Below are 17,710 nucleotides of genomic sequence, written 5' to 3'. Positions count from 1 at the left end.
AATGAAGAGGCCACATTTTCTTCTCTTACAGATTTCCTGGGGGGCAGGCTCAGAGCTTGCCTCAATATGTTCTGACTTTTGCCACTCGAGACCAAGATTTTTGTTTGTTTGTTTCTAAATGATATGTTTACTCCCCCCCCCCCCCCATTAATGTGAATGGAACCAGCTCTGAGTTGTCACGGGAAATCCAGCAGAAGCATTTGAGATTCAGCTGCCATTCAAGGCCATCTTGGGGATCTTTACAGTCTCACTTTTGTAACCTTATTTTCTCCCTATTCTTCATTCAGTTTGGAAAGTACAGCGACGTTTGCAACTTACCTCATTGATTCTTACAGCGAGACGAGCACAAGGAAAGGCATTTTATGTTAAAATAGCTTGTCAAGAAATATCTTGAGTTGTTCATTCATTCTCCCAACTCCCCAGCTAGAATAAGCCAAGTATATTTTGCAAAACTAAAATCATAACAGCTGATCTGACAAATATAAACATGGCTTTGATAGCCACTCAGCAAAATACTGCAAAGCAGAACTACTGCCGTGAATCTGCTTCCCCACGTCACCACAGCACTAGGGGACCTGGGGACCCTGGCCTCAGCTGTGTCCCGGTCATGCTTAGGCTCGGAGGCCGTGGGTGCAAAGTGCTGCTCGCCGGGTGCCGCTGACCTGGGCTGCGTCCAGCCCTCAGAGGCCACTGGCCACTTACTGTTCTGGAGTCCCTGAGAAAGGCATTTTGTTTTTTAACCTCACCTAGCCTTGGTTTCCTTTCATAAAAGGGTAGAAAGATAATAGTCGTGAGGATCAAATGAGAAAATTCATGCAAATGGAATATAGCACATGTAGTGCAAGCCCCAGGCTCTGTGCCCAGAAAATGTTAGATGATGGCTGAGTTAAATATCCACCGTACCCTTAGGCACTGGGGATAGAGCAGAGAAGAAATCAAGGTCTCTGTCCTCCTGGGTTACTTATCCCAGTGGAGGAGGAGGGAAGGGTGTCAAAATGACAGCATTTCAGGTTATGTTAACGAAGAATGTAAAGCCAGGTAAGGGCATAGGGAGTAGCGAGCGTGGGGACAGCCAGAGTCCTGGTGAAAGCACAGACGCTCTGGCGGTGGGGTTGGCTGATGTCTGCAATGTAGACGCTCCCACCGTGACTGATTTCACACTATCAGTGTGCATCAGTGAATATGGAAAAAGATGTACGGAGTCAGTTGCTGCCAACTGGCAAGGACTGGCTTCAGGGCGGGTGTCGGGTCGGTGATTCCAGCACGACTGGAGAAGGTCTTCCTGGGGCGGTGACGCTGGAACAGAAACTGGGCTTATGGCCACGCTCAGGTGGGGGAGGTGTGTGGGCAGAGGGCCCACTGGGTGGGGTCCCGGACACGGACACAGTGCTTACATCATCGTGGCAGGTAGGTGTGTCCGTGGGGGAGTGTGCCCACAGCGGAGTGGGCAGGCAGGGGAGTGGCACGTGGGGGAGTGTGCCTGTGGGGGAGTGGACACATGGGGGAGTGTGCTTACAGAGGAGTGGGCACGTGGGGAAGTGGGCACGCCGGGGGAGTGTGCCCGTGGGGGATGTGCCCGTGGGGGAGCGGCACGTGGGGAGTGGGCATGCGGGGGAGCGGCACGTGGGGGAGCAGGCATGCACCTGGTGTGCAGCTGGAACGTGTTGCAGGACCCGTCTGGCTCTCCTGGACCTGGGCTGGGCTTCTCAGACAGCTGTTCACACTCACCTCGCGGGCCGTGGGGCCGGCGCAGTGGACTCACTGAAATAGGGGCCAGTGGGGACGGACGTGAGGGGATGAGTAGCTAGTGAGGGTCCTAAGTGTGTGCTGACACTTTCCTCTCCATGCGTGTGTCTGTGAGTGCACGTTTCTGATAATGAGTGTGTGACTCACTGCGTTTCCATGTAAGTGAAGAGCGTTTGTTACTGTATGTTGGGGTTTTTTAAAAAGTGTTTGAAACAATGATTTAGGCCCAGCTGGTAGGGGGGTGTTTGCTTATCCCTCCTTAATTACCCTCCTCTAGCTGTGCTTTCACCCAGTAGGGAGCCACTCAGTCAGTTTACCGACGACCTAAGGGGATATATTTATTTCCGTGACTACAGTAGTTGAGACTTCACTGTGCCATTTACATTTCTTGCATTAAGAATTGTAACCGTATCTAAATTTCCAGTCAGTCGTTCCATGAGCTGTGATGCACCCAGGGCTGGGCACATTTCACAGGCCTTCAGGTGCCCACAACCCATGAGATTTCTCCAGGGAGGAGCAGTGCTAAGTGGGTTTAATCTGCCCCCTAACCCTGAGAGGTGGATGCTGATGTTACCCCCATTTTACAGCAGGGGAACTGGGAAAACCAGGGCTCAGAGAGGTTTAGTAACTGAAGTTAGGTGGCCCAGCGGGCAAATGGCCCCCATGCCTCCTGAGGCTCTCTAAAGGGGGCTGGACCACCCTAAAAGGAGAGGAGGGGGAAAGGAGGCCAAGGGTGGGTTCTCAGCCTCTGCAGTGGAAGTGTGTATGCTCCTGGCTGGGTGTGGGCTCTCTGAAAGGGGTGCCGGCCCTGCCCTGCTCACAGGGAGCCCTGACACCCCGCACCGACTCCCAGTGCCTGCCTGTGGGCTCAGCCTTGAGTGCCCCTGCCCCCTGCCCTGCCCCCTCCCTGGCTTTTAAATGGGTGAGGAGGGGCCAGGACCTTGAGCAGGAGCCGTGTAGGGGTGCAGCCGAGCTGTGTGTGGACTTTAAGAATAAGAACCAAAGCCCAGAGAGGGGGATTTTATCTCAGACTGGGAAAAATACTACAGTGAGCTGTGAGCAGAGGTGAGCCTAAGGCTGTGTAGTGAGTAGGCACTGTGCGTGTGAGGCTGGCGGCTGAGTGTGAGCAGAGGTGAGCCTGAGGCTGTGTAGTGAGTAGGCACTGTGCGTGTGAGGCTGGCGGCTGAGTGTGAGCAGAGGTGAGCCTGAGGCTGTGTAGTGAGCAGGTGCTGTGCATGTGAGGCTGGCAGTTGTGTGGGCACTGGCTCCTGTGGACGTGGCGAGCAGCGAGTGTGACCCGCACACCGAGCTTTCCAGCTGCACCTGGGCGGCCTGTGCTCTCGGTCAGCACAGACAGGTGGAAGTACCTGGTGTGCAGCTGGAACGTGTTGCAGGACCCCTGGGGGGTGCAGCCAAGCCCCTGGGGGATGCAGCCGAGCCCCTGGGGGATGCGGCCGAGCCCCTGGGGGGTGCATCTGAGCCCCTTGGGGGGGGGTGCAGGCTGAGCTTCATTTCCAGCCGCGTCTCCTCATTTAAGAGGCTCAGGTGGGGCTGGGCAGGGGGAGGTGGTGGTCTGAGGAGGGAAAAGCAGACAGAGTCCAGATTCTTGCTTGAAAGCGGCTGGTGCTGAGAAACGGGGCTTTCTTGTTTATTCCTGCCTCTCTGAACCACTGAGGAGCTTGCTCACTAGATCCTTCTCCCCTCCCTCCCGCCCCTCCTCGCTCTCTCCCATGAGTTTTGGTCCCTGTTATATTGCAGACACTGATGTAGGAACTTTGGCTGCAGTAATTAAGAAAAACAAAAGGCAGACTAGGTCTGTGCCCTCAAGCAGCTTATTGCAGGGGAGAAGACTAGAAGGGTTTGCAAAGAATTGAGCAAGAAAATTCCAGATAGAGCTAAGGAACTAAACCCAGGATGGAAAGAGATTGTCTGGGGTTGACTGGGGTGCGTTGGGGGAGGCCTGGTGCTCTCTGGTGGGTGCTGGAGAGAATCTCTGAGAAGGTGACATTTTAGCCAAGGCCTGAAGGCAGAGGAACCTGGAAGGCGTCCTGGAGAAAGGCGCACTGAGAGCAGGTACAGCCAGTGCAAACACCCCGAGGCGGGGCCAGCCAGCACACTGACTCAGAAGAGAGGGCAAGGGGTAAAGTCAGTTCCCGAGGAGGAAGAGGGGGTTAAATCACAGAGGGGGCAGCATGGGGGATCACACAGGCTGGGAGGGTCATCCCAGAATCGGGATTTTTTCAAAGTCTTGCTAAGAATGAGCCTGACTCCAGTCCCCCGGACACACCCTGTCTGCAACTTCCCTAATACAGACCAAAAGGCACTTTCCCGATTCCTTCCAGTCATGCACACACGCAGAAGCACACTCCCAAATACGCATGTGTGAGCAGACATGTGCAACAGTACACCACGTATGTATGCATGAGCACAAACACTCACATGTGCAGTAATACTCTCCCACAAATGCATGTGTGAACACACACACTTTCACACGTGCACAAACACCCCACATGTGCACATATGAACGCACACATAGACACACATGCACAAATGCATGTATGAAAACATATTTGCACACATGTACACACACTGCACATGCAGTCATGCATGTCCACAGACTCACTCTGTGTCCAGAATTCTTTGTGTCAAGACGGACTTGGCTGGGGCGTTTCTTGGCCTCCGCTGCTTCGCCGTTGCCCCACTTGGACTGTCCTGGGTAGGCCTTCCATTGCCAGCCCCGACCTGCCCTGTGCTTTCCCTTGGGCCCTCCCTCTGCAATGCTGAGCATCTGGGCCGAGCCCACACCTTGCCCTTCCTGCATATCTCGTGTTCCTTCGTTTTTGTTACAAATAGGGGTGGCTCTCCCACCTTGCTTGAGGCCTTGGCCAAGGCACCTGGGATGAATCAGCGACTAAAAGGGACAGAACATGGGGTGGTGGATAGAGGGTGTCGAAAGGTCCTAGGTACTGTGGGAAAAATAGAGCAGGATAAAGGGGCACCAAATGGGCCAGTGGGAGGGGCGCAGGGGCAGATTCCGGTGGGGCTTTGTTGATCTTTGTCAGAGCAGAGAGCAGGCCTGCTGGGCGTGTATCCCCCATGCTGCAACCAGGTGCCACTGTGACTTTTTTTTTCAAAAGCGTTTTATTTGTACACTTAATCCCCATCATTGTATACTGTAGGTATTCCAATGTTATACCATCTGTTGTTATCCTCTGTCTTTCCTTCTGGATTCATACATACCCCCAGCCCTTCTCCCTCACTCATACTCACATTCAGCTTCAGTCAGTACTTATATCACTGTGCTGCAATCAGGTAGTATTGTGCTGTCCATTTCTGAATTTTTATAATCAGTCCTGTTGCACAGTCTGTATCCCTTCAGCACCAATTGCCCAATCTCTACCCTGTTTTTATCTCCTGGTAACCTCTGTTCTTAACCTCAACTTTCAAAGTTCACTCATTAATGTTAGTTATATTAGTGAGACCATACAATATTTGTCCTTTTTTTTTTTTTCTGGCTAATTTCACTCAGCATGATGTCCTCAAGATTCATCAGGTTGTTACATGCTTCATGACTTCATTCTGTTTTACAGCTGTGGAAAATGCCAAACTTACGGATAACCACAGCTTGTTTAGTCACTCATCCATTGATGGACATTTGGGCTGTTTCCATCTCTTGACAATTGTAAATAACGCTGCTATAAACATTGGTGTGCAAATGTCCGTTTGTGTCCTTGCCCTCATGTCCTCTGAGTAGATACCTAGCAGTGGTATTCCTGGATCATATGGCAATTCTATACTTAGCTTCCTGGGGAGCCACCAAACTGCCTTCCACAGCGGTTGTATCATTTGACATTCCCACCAACAGTGAATAAATTTGTCTCTTTCTCCACATCCTCTCCAGCAGTTGTCCTTTTATGTTTTTTTTTCTTTCTTTTTTTTTTTTTTATAGTGGCTGTTCTAGTTTGTTAGCTGCCAGAATGCAACGTACCACAGATGGATTGGCTTTTAATAAAAGGGGATTTATTTTGTTAGTTCTTCAGAGGAAGGGCAGATAACTTTCATCTGAGTTTCTTTCTTACGTGGGAAGGCTCACGGTGATCTCTGCTGACCTTCTCTCCAGGCCTCTGGGTTCCAACAACTTTCCTGGAGTCATTTCTTTCTGCATCTCCAAAGGCCTGGGCTGAGCTGCGAGTGCTGAGATGAGGTATGCTGAGCTGCTTGGGCTGTGCTATGTTGTGCCCTCTCATGTAAGCACCAGCCAATTAAGTCAAACATCATTCATTGCAGCGGGCACGCCTCCTAGCTGACTGCCCATGTAATGAGCAACAGATGAGGTTCCCATACCACTGGCTCATGTCCACAGCAACAGAACTAGGTGCCGTCACCTGGCCAAGTTGTCAACTGAATCTTACTACCACAATGGCCATTCTAGTGGGTGTGAGGTGATATCTCATTATGGTTTTTATTTGTATTTCCCTAATAGCCAGTGAAGTTAAGCATCTTTTCATGTGCCTTTTAGCCATTTGTATTTACTCTTCTGAAAAGTGTCTGTTCATGTCTTTTGCCCATTTTCCAATTGGGTTTTTTGTCTTTTTGTGGCTGAGTTGAAGAATTTTGTTATATATTCTGAATACTAAACCCTTATCTGATATGTGACTTCCAAATATTGTCTCCCATTGCAGTAAGCTGCCTTTTTACTTTCTTGAAAATGTTTTGATGCAAGAAAGTGTATAATTTTGAGGAGTTCCATTTATCTATTTCTTTTTTCAATGCTCATGTTTTGCATGTAAGGTCTAGGAAACCACCTCCTATCACATGACTTATATTTCCCTACATTTTCTTCTGAAAGTTCTAAGCTCTTACTTCTAATGTTTAGTTCTCTGATGCATTTTGAGTTAATTTTTTTAGGGTGTGAGATGTGAATCCTCTTTCATTCTTTTACCTATGGATATCTAGTTCTCCAAAACCATCATTTATTGAAGAGAATGTTCTGCCCCAGGTGGGTTGGCTTGACTGCCTTATCAAAGATCAATCGTCCGTAAATGACAGGGTCCATTTCTGAACATTCTGTTCAATTCCATCGGTCAATATATCTATCTTTATGCCAGTACCATGCTGTTTTAACCACCTCTTTGTAATATGCTTTGAAGTCAGGTAGTATGAGATCTCCCACTTCATTTTTTTTTCTCAAGATATTTTTAGCTACTTGGGGCACCTTTCCCATTCAAATAACTTCAGTTATTCTTTCTATTTCTGCAAAGTAGATTTAGGGAATTTTGTTGGTATTGCATTGAATCTATAAATCAAATTGGGTAGAACTGGCATCTTAACTGTATTTATTCTTCCAATCTGTGAATACGGTATGCCTTCCATTTATTTAGGTCTCCCATGATTTCTTTTCGCAATTTATTATAGTGTTTTTTTTGCATCTATCTTTTGTATCCTTAGTTAAAATTTATTCCTAAATATTTTATTATTTTGGTTGCTATTGTAAATGGATGTTTTTCTTGATTTCCTCCTGAGATCACTCATGACTAGTGTATAGAAACACTACTGATTTGGGGGTGTTGATGTTGTACCCTGCCACTTTGTTGTACTCATTTATTAGTTGTGTTGCTCATTACATGGGCAGTCAGGTAGGAGGTGTGCCTGCTGCAATGAATGATGTTTGACTTAATTGGCTGGTGCTTACATGAGAGGGCACAACATAGCACAGCCCAAGCAGCTCAGCATACCTCATCTCAGCACTTGCAGCTCAGCCCAGGCCTTTGGAGATGTAGAAAGAAATCACCAGGAAAGTTGTTGGAACCCAGAGCCTGGAGAGAAGGCCAGCAGAGATCACCGTGAGCCTTCCCACGTAAGAAAGAAACTCAGATGAAAGTTATCTGCCCTTCCTCTGAAGAACTAACAAAATAAATCCCCTTTTATTAAAAGCCAATCCATCTGTGGTATGTTGCATTCTGGCAGCTAGCAAACTAGAACAGCCACTATATTTTTGGGGGAAGGCTGAATTTTTGACATATAGTATCATATCATCTGCAAGCAGTGAGAGTTTTACTTCTTCCTTTCCAATTTAGATGCCTTGTATTTCTTTTTCTTGTCTAATTGCTCTGGCTAGAACCTCCAACACAATGTTGAATAACGTGGTGACAGTGGACATCCTTGTCTTGTTCCTGATCTTAGAGGGAAAGCTTTCAGCCTTTCCCCATTGAGGAGGATGTTAGCTGTGGGCTTTTCATATATTTCCTTTATCATATTGAGGAAGTTCCCCTTCTATTCCTATATTTTAAAGTGTTTTCATCAAGAAAGGATGTTGAATTTTATCAAATGCCTTTTCTTTATCAATCAAAACAATCAGGTGGTTTTTCTGCTTTGATTTTTGATATGGTGTATTACATTAATTGATTTTCTTATGTTGAATCAGCCTTGCATACCTGGAATAAATCTCACTTGGTCATGGTGTATGATTCTTTTAATATGCTGCTGGATTTGATTTGCAAGTATTTTATTGAAGATTTTTACATCTCTATTTCGTAGAGAGATTGGTCTGTAATTTTCTTTTCTTGTAGTATCTTTGTCTGGCTTTGTTTTTAGGGTGATGTTGGTTTCATAAAATTAGTTAGGTAGCTTTCTCCCCTCTTCAATTTTTTTGAAGAGTTTGTGCAGGATTAGTACTATTTCTTTCTTTAATATTTGGTAGAATTCACATGTGATGCCATCTGGGTCCTGGACTTTTCTTTTTTGGGAGCTTCTTGATGAATGATTTGATCTCTTTACTTGTGATTGGTTTGTTTAGGTCATCTATTTCTTCTTGAGTCAATGTTGTTTGTTCATGCTTTTCTAAGAAGTTGTACATTTCATCTAATTTTCTAGTTTATTAGCATAAAGTTGCTCATAGTATTCTCTCATTACCTCCTTTATTTCTGCAAGGTCAGTGGTTATGTCTCCTCTTCCATTTCTGATTTTATTCATTTGCATCCTCTCTCTTTTTTTTGTCAATCTTGCTAAGGGTCCATCAATTTTATTGATTTTTCTCAGAGAACCAATTCTGGTTTGGTTGATTTTCTCATTGTTTTCATATTCTCAATTTCATTTATTTTTGCTCTAATCTTCATTACTTCTTTCCTTTTGTTTGCGTTGGGGTTAATTTTCTGTTTTTACAACTTCTCTAATTCTTCCAAGAGAACAGTTCATTCCTCAATTTTTGCTCTTTCTCCTTTTTTAATAAAGGCATTTAAGGCAATAAATTTCCCTCTTAGCACTGCCTTTGTGGTATCCCATTTATTTTGGTATGTTGTATTTTCATTTTCATTTGTGTTGAGATATTTACTGACTTCTCTTGTAATTTATTCCTTGACCCACTGGTTGTTTAAGAGTGTGTTGTTTAGCTTCCATCTATTTGTGAATTTTCTGGCCTCTGCCTGTTACTAATTTCTAGCTTTATTTCATTATGATCCGAGAGAATGTTTTGTATGATTTCAATCTTTTTAAATTTATTGAGACTTGCTTTGTGACCCAACATATGGTCTCTCCTTGAGAATGATCCATGAGCACTTGAGAAAAGTGTGTACCCTGCTGTTGTGGGGTGAAATTTTCTGTAAATGGCTGTTAAGTCTACTTCATTTATCATATTGTTCAAATTCTATGTTTCTTTACTGATCCTGTGTCTAGATGTTCCAAACATTGATGAGACCAAGGAATTGAAATCTCCAACTGTTATGGTAGAGGTTGTCCCTTCAGTGATGTCAGTGATTGCCTCATGTATTTGGGAGCACTCTGGCTCAGAACATAAATATTTATGATGGTTGTGTCTTCTTGTTAAATTGTTCTTTTTGTTAATACAGTATGTCCTTCTTTGTCCCTTTTAATTGTTTTACATTTGAAGTCTAATTTTTCAGATATTAGTAGTTACTCCTGTTCTTTTCTGATTGTTGTTTGCATGAAATATCTTTTCCCAACCTTTCACTTTCAACCTATTTTTATCCTTGGGTCTAAAGTGAATCTCTTGTAGACAGCATATAGATGGGTCCTGTTTTTTATCCATTCTGTCTTTTGATTGGGGAGTTTGATCCATTAAAATCTTTGTGAGTTTTTTTAATTGTGAGATAAAACATATATACAAAAACAATGAATTTCCTAGTACAGTTTGACAAGTAGTTGTATAATAGATTTAGAAGTTTGGTATGAGTTACAGTTCCATGATTTTTCATTTTTCCTTCTAGCTACTCCATGACACTGGAAACCAAAGGAAATACCAATACAATGATTCAGCAGTCATACTCATTTGTTAAATCCTGTTTTCTCTGTTACACTCCTTTTCTTTTTTTGTTAAAAATAACACATATACAGAAAAGCAGTGAATTTCAAAGTACATTGCAACAATTAATTGTAGAACAGGTTTCACATTTTGTTATGGGTTACAATTGCGCAAATTTAGGTCGTTTCTAATTTCTAATTTCGTTTCTAGCTGGACACTAAAAGAAAAATCAATGTAATGATAACATTTAATGTTATTACTATAAAGGCAATATTTTCTTCTACCATTTTTGTCTTTTGGATTTTATATGTCACATCTAATGTTTTTCCTTTTTATCTTTACTGATTGTCTTCATTTCTACACTCTTCTCTAGACCTCTCTGTCCTGCCTTTTCCTATCTACCTCTAGTGCTCCCTTTAGTATTTCTTGCAGAACCAGTCTCAATCACAAATTTTCTTAATGGTTGTTTGTCAAAAATATTTCAATCTCCCCCTCATGTTTGAAGGACAGTTTTGCTGGGTATAGAATTCCTTGTTGGCAGTTTTTCTCTTTTAGAATCTTTCATATATCGTACCACTGCCTTTTGCCTCCGTGGTTTCTGCTGAGAAATCTACACATAGTCTTATTGGGCTTCCCTTGTATGTGATGGACTGCTTTTCTCTTGACGCTTTGAAAATTCTGTCTTTCTCTTTGATATCTGACAGTGTGATTAGTGTCTTGGAGTATGTCTATTTGGATCTATTGGGGTTCACTGCAATTCTTGGATCTGTAATTTTATGTCTTTCATAAGTGATGGGAAATTTTCAGTGACTATTTTCTCCATTAATCTTTCTCCTCCTTTTCCTTCTCTTCTGCTTCTGGGATGCCCACAATATGTACATCTATGTGCTCAGCATTGTCCTTAAATTCCCTGCGCCCCTGCTCATGTTTTCCCACCTCTTCCCTGTATATTTTTTGTGTGTTGGATTTTAAATGTCCAGCCATAGAGTTCATTAATCCTTTCCTCCGCCTCTTCTGTAGGAGATAGGATTAACATAAGACCTGCGGAACTACTTGGAATGGCATTAGGGTGGTGGTGGCAGTAAACTGCTTTATGTTATCTGATTTATCTAAGACAGTCTAGGAGGAAGAGAATGCTTGTTTACCCAAATGGTTATCTTAAGTACGAAGGAAGAACACTGAAAGATAAGAACTTTGTTCCCTCAGGAAATGCATGCATGCCTATTGTCATCCTGCAGTATATAACCAGGATCTGATTAAGAATAAAATTGTCTGATGTAAACTTAAGCTTCAGACCCCCTGAGCCCATCTTTGTCTTTCTTTTTTCTTCCTTCCTTCCTTCCTCTTTCTTTCTTTCTTCCTTTCTTTCTTTCTCATCATTCCTTAATATTCTTCGAGCTCCATTTCATAGGAAGCAACACTCTTCAAATCTTTTGTTGTAGATTTCTATTGTTTTTTTATCTCTTCAATTGTGCCTTTCATTCCCACATGTTCTGTCATTTGTTTTTCTAAACTTTAAAGTTCTTTTTGTTCACCCTGTGTCTTCTTTGTATCCTCCCTCAACTTGTTGATTGATTTTTAATGAGATTTTCCATGTCTATTTGGACATGCTTAATTAGTTGTTTCAACTCCTGTATAACATTTGAATTGTTGGTTTGTTCCTTTGAATGGGCCATATCTTCGATTTTCCTAGTATGACTCATGTTTTGCTGGCATCTAGGCATTTTATTTCCTTAATTAGTTTATTCTGGAGCTTTTTTTCACTCTTTTACCTAGTTTTTCTTGCTGGATAGTTTTGTTCTCTGTCTGTTCTTTGACATTTGATTCAACTTATTGTAGACCTCTGACACAGGTTCTGTTTAACTGATCAGAATTTTTTAGTCCTTGTTTTTCTGTTTCTTGTCTTGACTGCAGGAGGAGAGAGTCATCAGCATCAGTTTTCCCTGAGGGTGAGACCCAGCAGGTTGTCAGACTTTCCTATGAAGCCTCTAGACTCTGTGCTTTTCCTGTCCTGCCCAGCATGGCACTTGTGTGATTTGATTTTTCACACAGCTTCCCACCAGTGTGAAGTGCTGTGGTGCCTTTAATTTCCACAGACTCTCCCTGCCATGGACATGGTTGAGACAGAGGAGAGGTAGTGGGATGGCTTTGATTGCTTCAGTTTTCCAGCCCCTGGGGCCTGAAATCTTTGAAGGAGGGATTCTACTTGAGCTGGGCCCTGCCCCCTTTTCTTGGGGAAGATAAGCCCTTTAGGAAATTAACTCCTTTCACCTGACTAATTACTTTGTCTCTCAGACAAGCTTAATTCTGCCTTTTCCTGGGGCAGTGCTCGAGCCTGACAGTGCTTCCAGTTTTATCTAATGAGCTGTGTAAGGCGAACAACAAAAAGCAAAGAACAGTCAAACAGAATTCTTTTCAGAGCTGGTTCCTCTCTTCCAGTTTGTCAGTCAAGAGCTTAACTTGGTATGTGGCACTGTACATCTCCAGGCTCTCTGTGCCCCCTTTTCTTGGGGTCCAGCGCCTTTCCAGTATTTCGTGCTGTGCAACTCAAAAAGCCTCTGGTGTTTTTGTTTTTATTTTTGTTTTTCCCATCAGCCCTCTCTCTGCTGGGGCAAAAACTACTGGTTTCTTTGGTATTTATTCCAGGTTTATCTGAGCTGGGGGCCTATTTTCAGTTGTTCATTCCACAATTGGAGCTTGGTTGAGCTAAACTGTTGCTGCTAGGAAATTCTGTTTCCTTTCCTTGGGGAAGCAGCCCACCATACCCAAAGGGGAGGAGCGCTGGCCTCTGTGATTTGTGAGTTCTTCCAGACTCACAGTCCAGTCGGGCCTGCCCTTCCCTCAGGAAGGAGGATGGGAGGTGAGAACGTCCCCTCCTGAGGCATGCACTTTAGAAGCAGGTGGGCCTACACCAGAGTCTGGAGTCGGTGCCCCACAGGTGGGAGGGTGTTGGGTCATAGAGGAAGATCAGGAGACGTGTGGGGAGCAGCTCCGGAACTGGGGGGCCCCGTAGTCCAGGAGGTGCAGACAAGAAGCAGTGAAAGGCTATTTTAGATGGTTTTAGTTCAGACATCACAAAGCATGGTTCAGGCTGTAGGTGCAATAGAGGGTTAGGAGGCCAGGTTTAGGACTTGCGGATTTACAGTTTTCCTCCAAATACTAATGTAAGCTTCTAACCACTGGGAGTATTCCCCTGGGTGCCCCTTGCCTGGTCTCACCACGTGGCATCACCACGTGGCATCACCACGTGCTCTTCAGCCATTGCAGCGCCCAGTGCCTGGTGGAAGCAGGCTGGGGCTGGGGCTGGGGACCGGGAGCTGGGGGCTGGGGGCTGGGGCTGGGGCCTGGGGCAGGGCCTGGGGCTGGGGCTGGGGGCGGGGGGCTGGGGCTGGGGGCTGGGGCTGGGGCTGGGGACCGGGACCTGGGGGCTGGGGGCTGGGGCTGGGGGCGGGGGGCTGGGGCTGGGGCTGGGGACCGGGACCTGGGGGCTGGGGGCTGGGGCTGGGGGCTGGGGCTGGGGGCCGGGGCCTGGGGCAGGGCCAGGGGCAGGGACTGGGGGCCAGGGGCTGGGGCTGGGGCTGGGGCTGGGGCTGGGGGCCGGGGCTGAGGCTGGGGCGGGGACAGGCCAGATTGTGGGGCTGTGAGCATGTCTCAAGCATTTCCCTGGGGCTGAAGGGGAGCAGGCACCTTCCTGACTCTGACCTTCCTGGCGTGGCCTCCGCAGGACGCAGGCCCACAGCCAGCTGTCCCTGGATGTGTGGAACTCAGAGTACCTCAGCAGCCTGCCCCCACTGCCTGCAGAGTGCCTGGACATCGATGGCGACGGGAGCAGCCTGCCCGTCATCTTTGAGGACCGCTACGTGGACAGCCCTGAGGCAGGTGGGTGGACGCACAGGGTGAGGACGCCCCGTGGGCAGGTGGGTGGACGCGCAGGGTGGGGACAGCCCTGAGGCAGGTGGGTGGACGCGCAGGGTGAGGACGCCCCGTGGGCAGGTGGGTGGACGCGCAGGGTGGGGACAGCCCTGAGGCAGGTGGGTGGACGCGCAGGGTGGGGACGCCCCGTGGGCAGGTGGGTGGACGCGCAGGGTGGGGACAGCCCTGAGGCAGGTGGGTGGACGCGCAGGGTGGGGACGCCTCGTGGGCAGGTGGGTGGACGCGCAGGGTGGGGACGCCCTGAGGCAGGTGGGTGGACGCGCAGGGTGGGGACGCCCCGTGGGCAGGTGGGTGGACGCGCAGGGTGGGGACGCCCTGAGGCAGGTGGGTGGACGTGCAGGGTGGGGACAGCCCTGAGGCAGGTGGGTGGACGCGCAGGGTGGGGACGCCCTGAGGCAGGTGGGTGGACGCGCAGGGTGGGGACGCCCTGAGGCAGGTGGGTGGACGTGCAGGGTGGGGACAGCCCTGAGGCAGGTGGGTGGACGCGCAGGGTGGGGACGCCCTGAGGCAGGTGGGTGGACGCGCAGGGTGGGGACGCCCTGAGGCAGGTGGGTGGACGCGCAGGGTGGGGACAGCCCTGAGGCAGGTGGGTGGACGTGCAGGGTGGGGACAGCCCTGAGGCAGGTGGGTGGACGTGCAGGGTGGGGACAGCCCTGAGGCAGGTGGATGGACACGCAGGGTGGGGACAGCCCTGAGGCAGGTGGGTGGACGCGCAGGGTGGGGACAGCCCTGAGGCAGGTGGGTGGACGCGCAGGGTGGGGACGCCCTGAGGCAGGTGGGTGGACGCGCAGGGTGGGGACAGCCCTGAGGCAGGTGGGTGGACGTGCAGGGTGGGGACAGCCCTGAGGCAGGTGGGTGGACGCGCAGGGTGGGGACACCCCGTGGGCAGATGGGTGGACGCGCAGGGTGGGGACGCCCCGTGGGCAGGTGGGTGGACGTGCAGGGTGGGGACGCCCTGAGGCAGGTGGGTGGACGCGCAGGGTGGGGACGCCCTGAGGCAGGTGGGTGGACGTGCAGGGTGGGGACGCCCTGAGGCAGGTGGGTGGACGCGCAGGGTGGGGACGCCCCGTGGGCAGATGGGTGGACGTGCAGGGTGGGGACGCCCCGTGGGCAGATGGGTGGACGTGCAGGGTGGGGACGCCCCGTGGGCAGATGGGTGGACGTGCAGGGTGGGGACGCCCCGTGGGCAGGTGGGTGGGGATATGAACCTGTGGGATCCACCGGGCATCTCCTTTGCTTCCCAGCTGCCCCACAGGCCGAATGAATGAGGGTATGGTCAGTTCAGAGAGGAGAAGCAGGAGCTGAGGGTGGTCAGTTGTGGGCAGTGAAATGGACAGGTCAGCACATAACGCAGGCGTCATGGAACGGTGGGCCTCCTCCTGCCTGCAGTTCCATCCAGAGTCCCCGGTTTTCACCCACAACTCGGGAGCCATGTCTCCACCTCAGCAGGCCATGCAGAGCAGCTGAAGGACCTTTCTGGTCTCAGGGTGTGACTGCGTTATGAAGTTGCTTCTTGCTGCTTCTATGGGCTGATTCAGCCCTGTGGAGTGAGGTTAGGGCTTGCACAGGCCAGGCAGTGCTGGAGACGCTGCATGCGTGCAGGGGGAGGTGCCCACTGCAGGGAGAACACACAGCACCCATGAGGGCATGTGTTCACACGTGTGCACCCACAGAGCAGAATGTTGTGCACCACGCTGTGTTGGTGTTCCACTGAGTGTGTCAGTGAGCTGAGAGGGCATCTGGGGGACCTGGTACCCCGGGCGTGCATGAGCCGCAGCTCCCCTGCCCCCTGCCTGCCCTGCTCGTGGAAACCTAGGGAGCCACAGCAGGTAGCAGCGGGAGAGGCCCGTGTCCAAGAGAAGACCAGAAAGTGCCAAGCCCTCTGCGGAAGTTTTTTGTGCTTTATGCTTTAATGCTATTAGAAACTCACAAGCCCTCTTTCAGATGAAAAACGGAGACACAGAGTGAGAATATTTACTAAGTATCACATAGCTTATAAAAGTCAACATTCCGAGTTAACTCGCTCTGACTCAAAAGCCCACGCCCCACCTTGCCATCTTATTGTGAAAGCTTTTGAACTATTTTGCTCAGAGGCCCCAAAACTTAAGCGATGGATCAACATGGCTAAATCTCAGAATCTGTGTGGTGTGAGGTGTGCGGGATGTTTTAGATGTCTGGGTGACTTCCTGGGACTGTGCAGCCCACAGACGCTCCATGCTTGTGGTTCTCGGCTGTACCCGACATCTAGCGTCGACACGAGGTGAGGCTCTGCAGAAGGGAGCTGGTGAAAACCAGCTTGGGAGTGTGTCCGTGATGCACATGTGCTCAGATCCTTCATAGAAATATGATTTCATCACAGACAGTGTGAAGGGTTTGGGATTTTAAATAATCATTATCAGACCCCCTCATTGTATCACCTTTAGGTCTTGTGGATTTTGACTTCAGCCATTTTCCCTAATCCTGTTATTAGACACCAGGGGACATACATCTCAGCCCCTCAGTGCCATGGGGCACCAGCCCTCCATTTCTTTATTCTTCAAAGTACCTTTAGGTCTGGGTCTTTTCCTGCTGGGAAGTCAGCCATTACCCCTGCCCACTCCTCCCCATCCCCTCGGGGCAGAGGCCAGCACGCGATGTGGCCGGGAGGCCCCCAGAGCCTGCCTATACCCTGCCCACACCCAGGGGCACCGAGGTGCCTCTGGGCAGCCGTGTGCCTGCCAGGCCCCGGCTCTTCCCAGGCCCCTCCCCGGCCCCTCCTGGTTCCTCCCCCGCACCCCTCCCCGGCCTCTCCCCACACAGCCCCCAGCTCCTTCCCGGCTCCTCCCCCCACCCCTCCCCACCCCTTCCCCAGCCCCTCCCCAGCTCCTCCCCACGTCCCTCCCACCCCAGATGACGACTCCAGCATTTTCCGCTTCCCCACTCAAAACCCGAGGCTCTCTTGATCTTCGTGGACTTTCCTGGTGAATTTTGATATTTTAGAATTCCAGGCTAAGAACATTAGCAAATAAAGAACTGCTTCCCCTTTCCTCAAGGAACTGGCCTATTTAGTATTCCTACTTTCCTTCAAGCTTACTGAATAAATTTGCATTCCACTCATGTATTGCAGTCGAAAATGAGAAATAAAAGAGTTCCATTTCCATCCTGAAACTGTAACACTCGCCCCTGGCCTGCTCGCGACCATCGCTTGGCGTTACTGTGTGGCGGACCCTCCGGCAGCCTCTCTCCTCTGTGGCCCCATCCCCACGGGCCCGCACACTTACCCTCTGCTCCCTGCCCCACGGTGAGTCCGTGGTTTCCCAAGTCTTAGCCCCTGCCCAGACCGCCTGGGTTTGAATTTTTCTTCCAACAGTTAGTAGAGTTCACGATTTGTGAGATCTGGTGCAAGGAGTGATGTTTTCTATTCTGCAGGGTTTTTGCAAGTGATGACACACCAATCTGTAGAAGCGTGTAAAAGAGGGCCTGGAACAAAGGAAGTTGTACAAACATGTGAACTAATACCATTAGCATCTGACTCCAAACGCTTTCTCTTAGCATTGGATCATTTTCCTACTCATTTTCCCATGGTTGTAATATTAAATCCAACATTTTTGATGACCCACTCCCTCGTTGATCTGCCTGTGTCCAGTCCTACTGCCAGTGGTCAATCTGGAGTCCACCTGTCCACCCCTTACTGTCCTGTAGGTACCAGGTTCCTTAGTCATGTGTTTGTCCATATTGTGGGTTCTCTGTCCAGTTCCTCCAAAGACCTGCGGTACAGACAGACAAGCAAGGTGT

The 17,710-nt window shown here is 48.9% G+C and overlaps 1 protein-coding gene across 14 annotated transcripts in view; it reads left to right on the top strand.

Moving 5' to 3' along the window:
* FAM135B (family with sequence similarity 135 member B) overlaps positions 1-17,710 on the top strand; it is a 260,070-nt gene that overhangs the window by 221,648 nt on the left and 20,712 nt on the right. For all 14 annotated transcript variants that reach the window (XM_077167760.1, XM_077167756.1, XM_077167759.1 and 11 more), the window contains one exon: positions 13,728-13,882. In XM_077167760.1, coding sequence (XP_077023875.1) covers positions 13,728-13,882 — 155 coding nt within the window. The remainder of the gene's footprint in view (positions 1-13,727; positions 13,883-17,710) is intronic.

This window comes from Tamandua tetradactyla, chromosome 6, assembly GCF_023851605.1.
Source record: "Tamandua tetradactyla isolate mTamTet1 chromosome 6, mTamTet1.pri, whole genome shotgun sequence".
NCBI classification, from domain to species: domain Eukaryota; kingdom Metazoa; phylum Chordata; class Mammalia; order Pilosa; family Myrmecophagidae; genus Tamandua; species Tamandua tetradactyla.
Note: the sequence above shows the minus strand (reverse complement) of the source record. Positions and strands in the feature narration are given on the sequence as shown.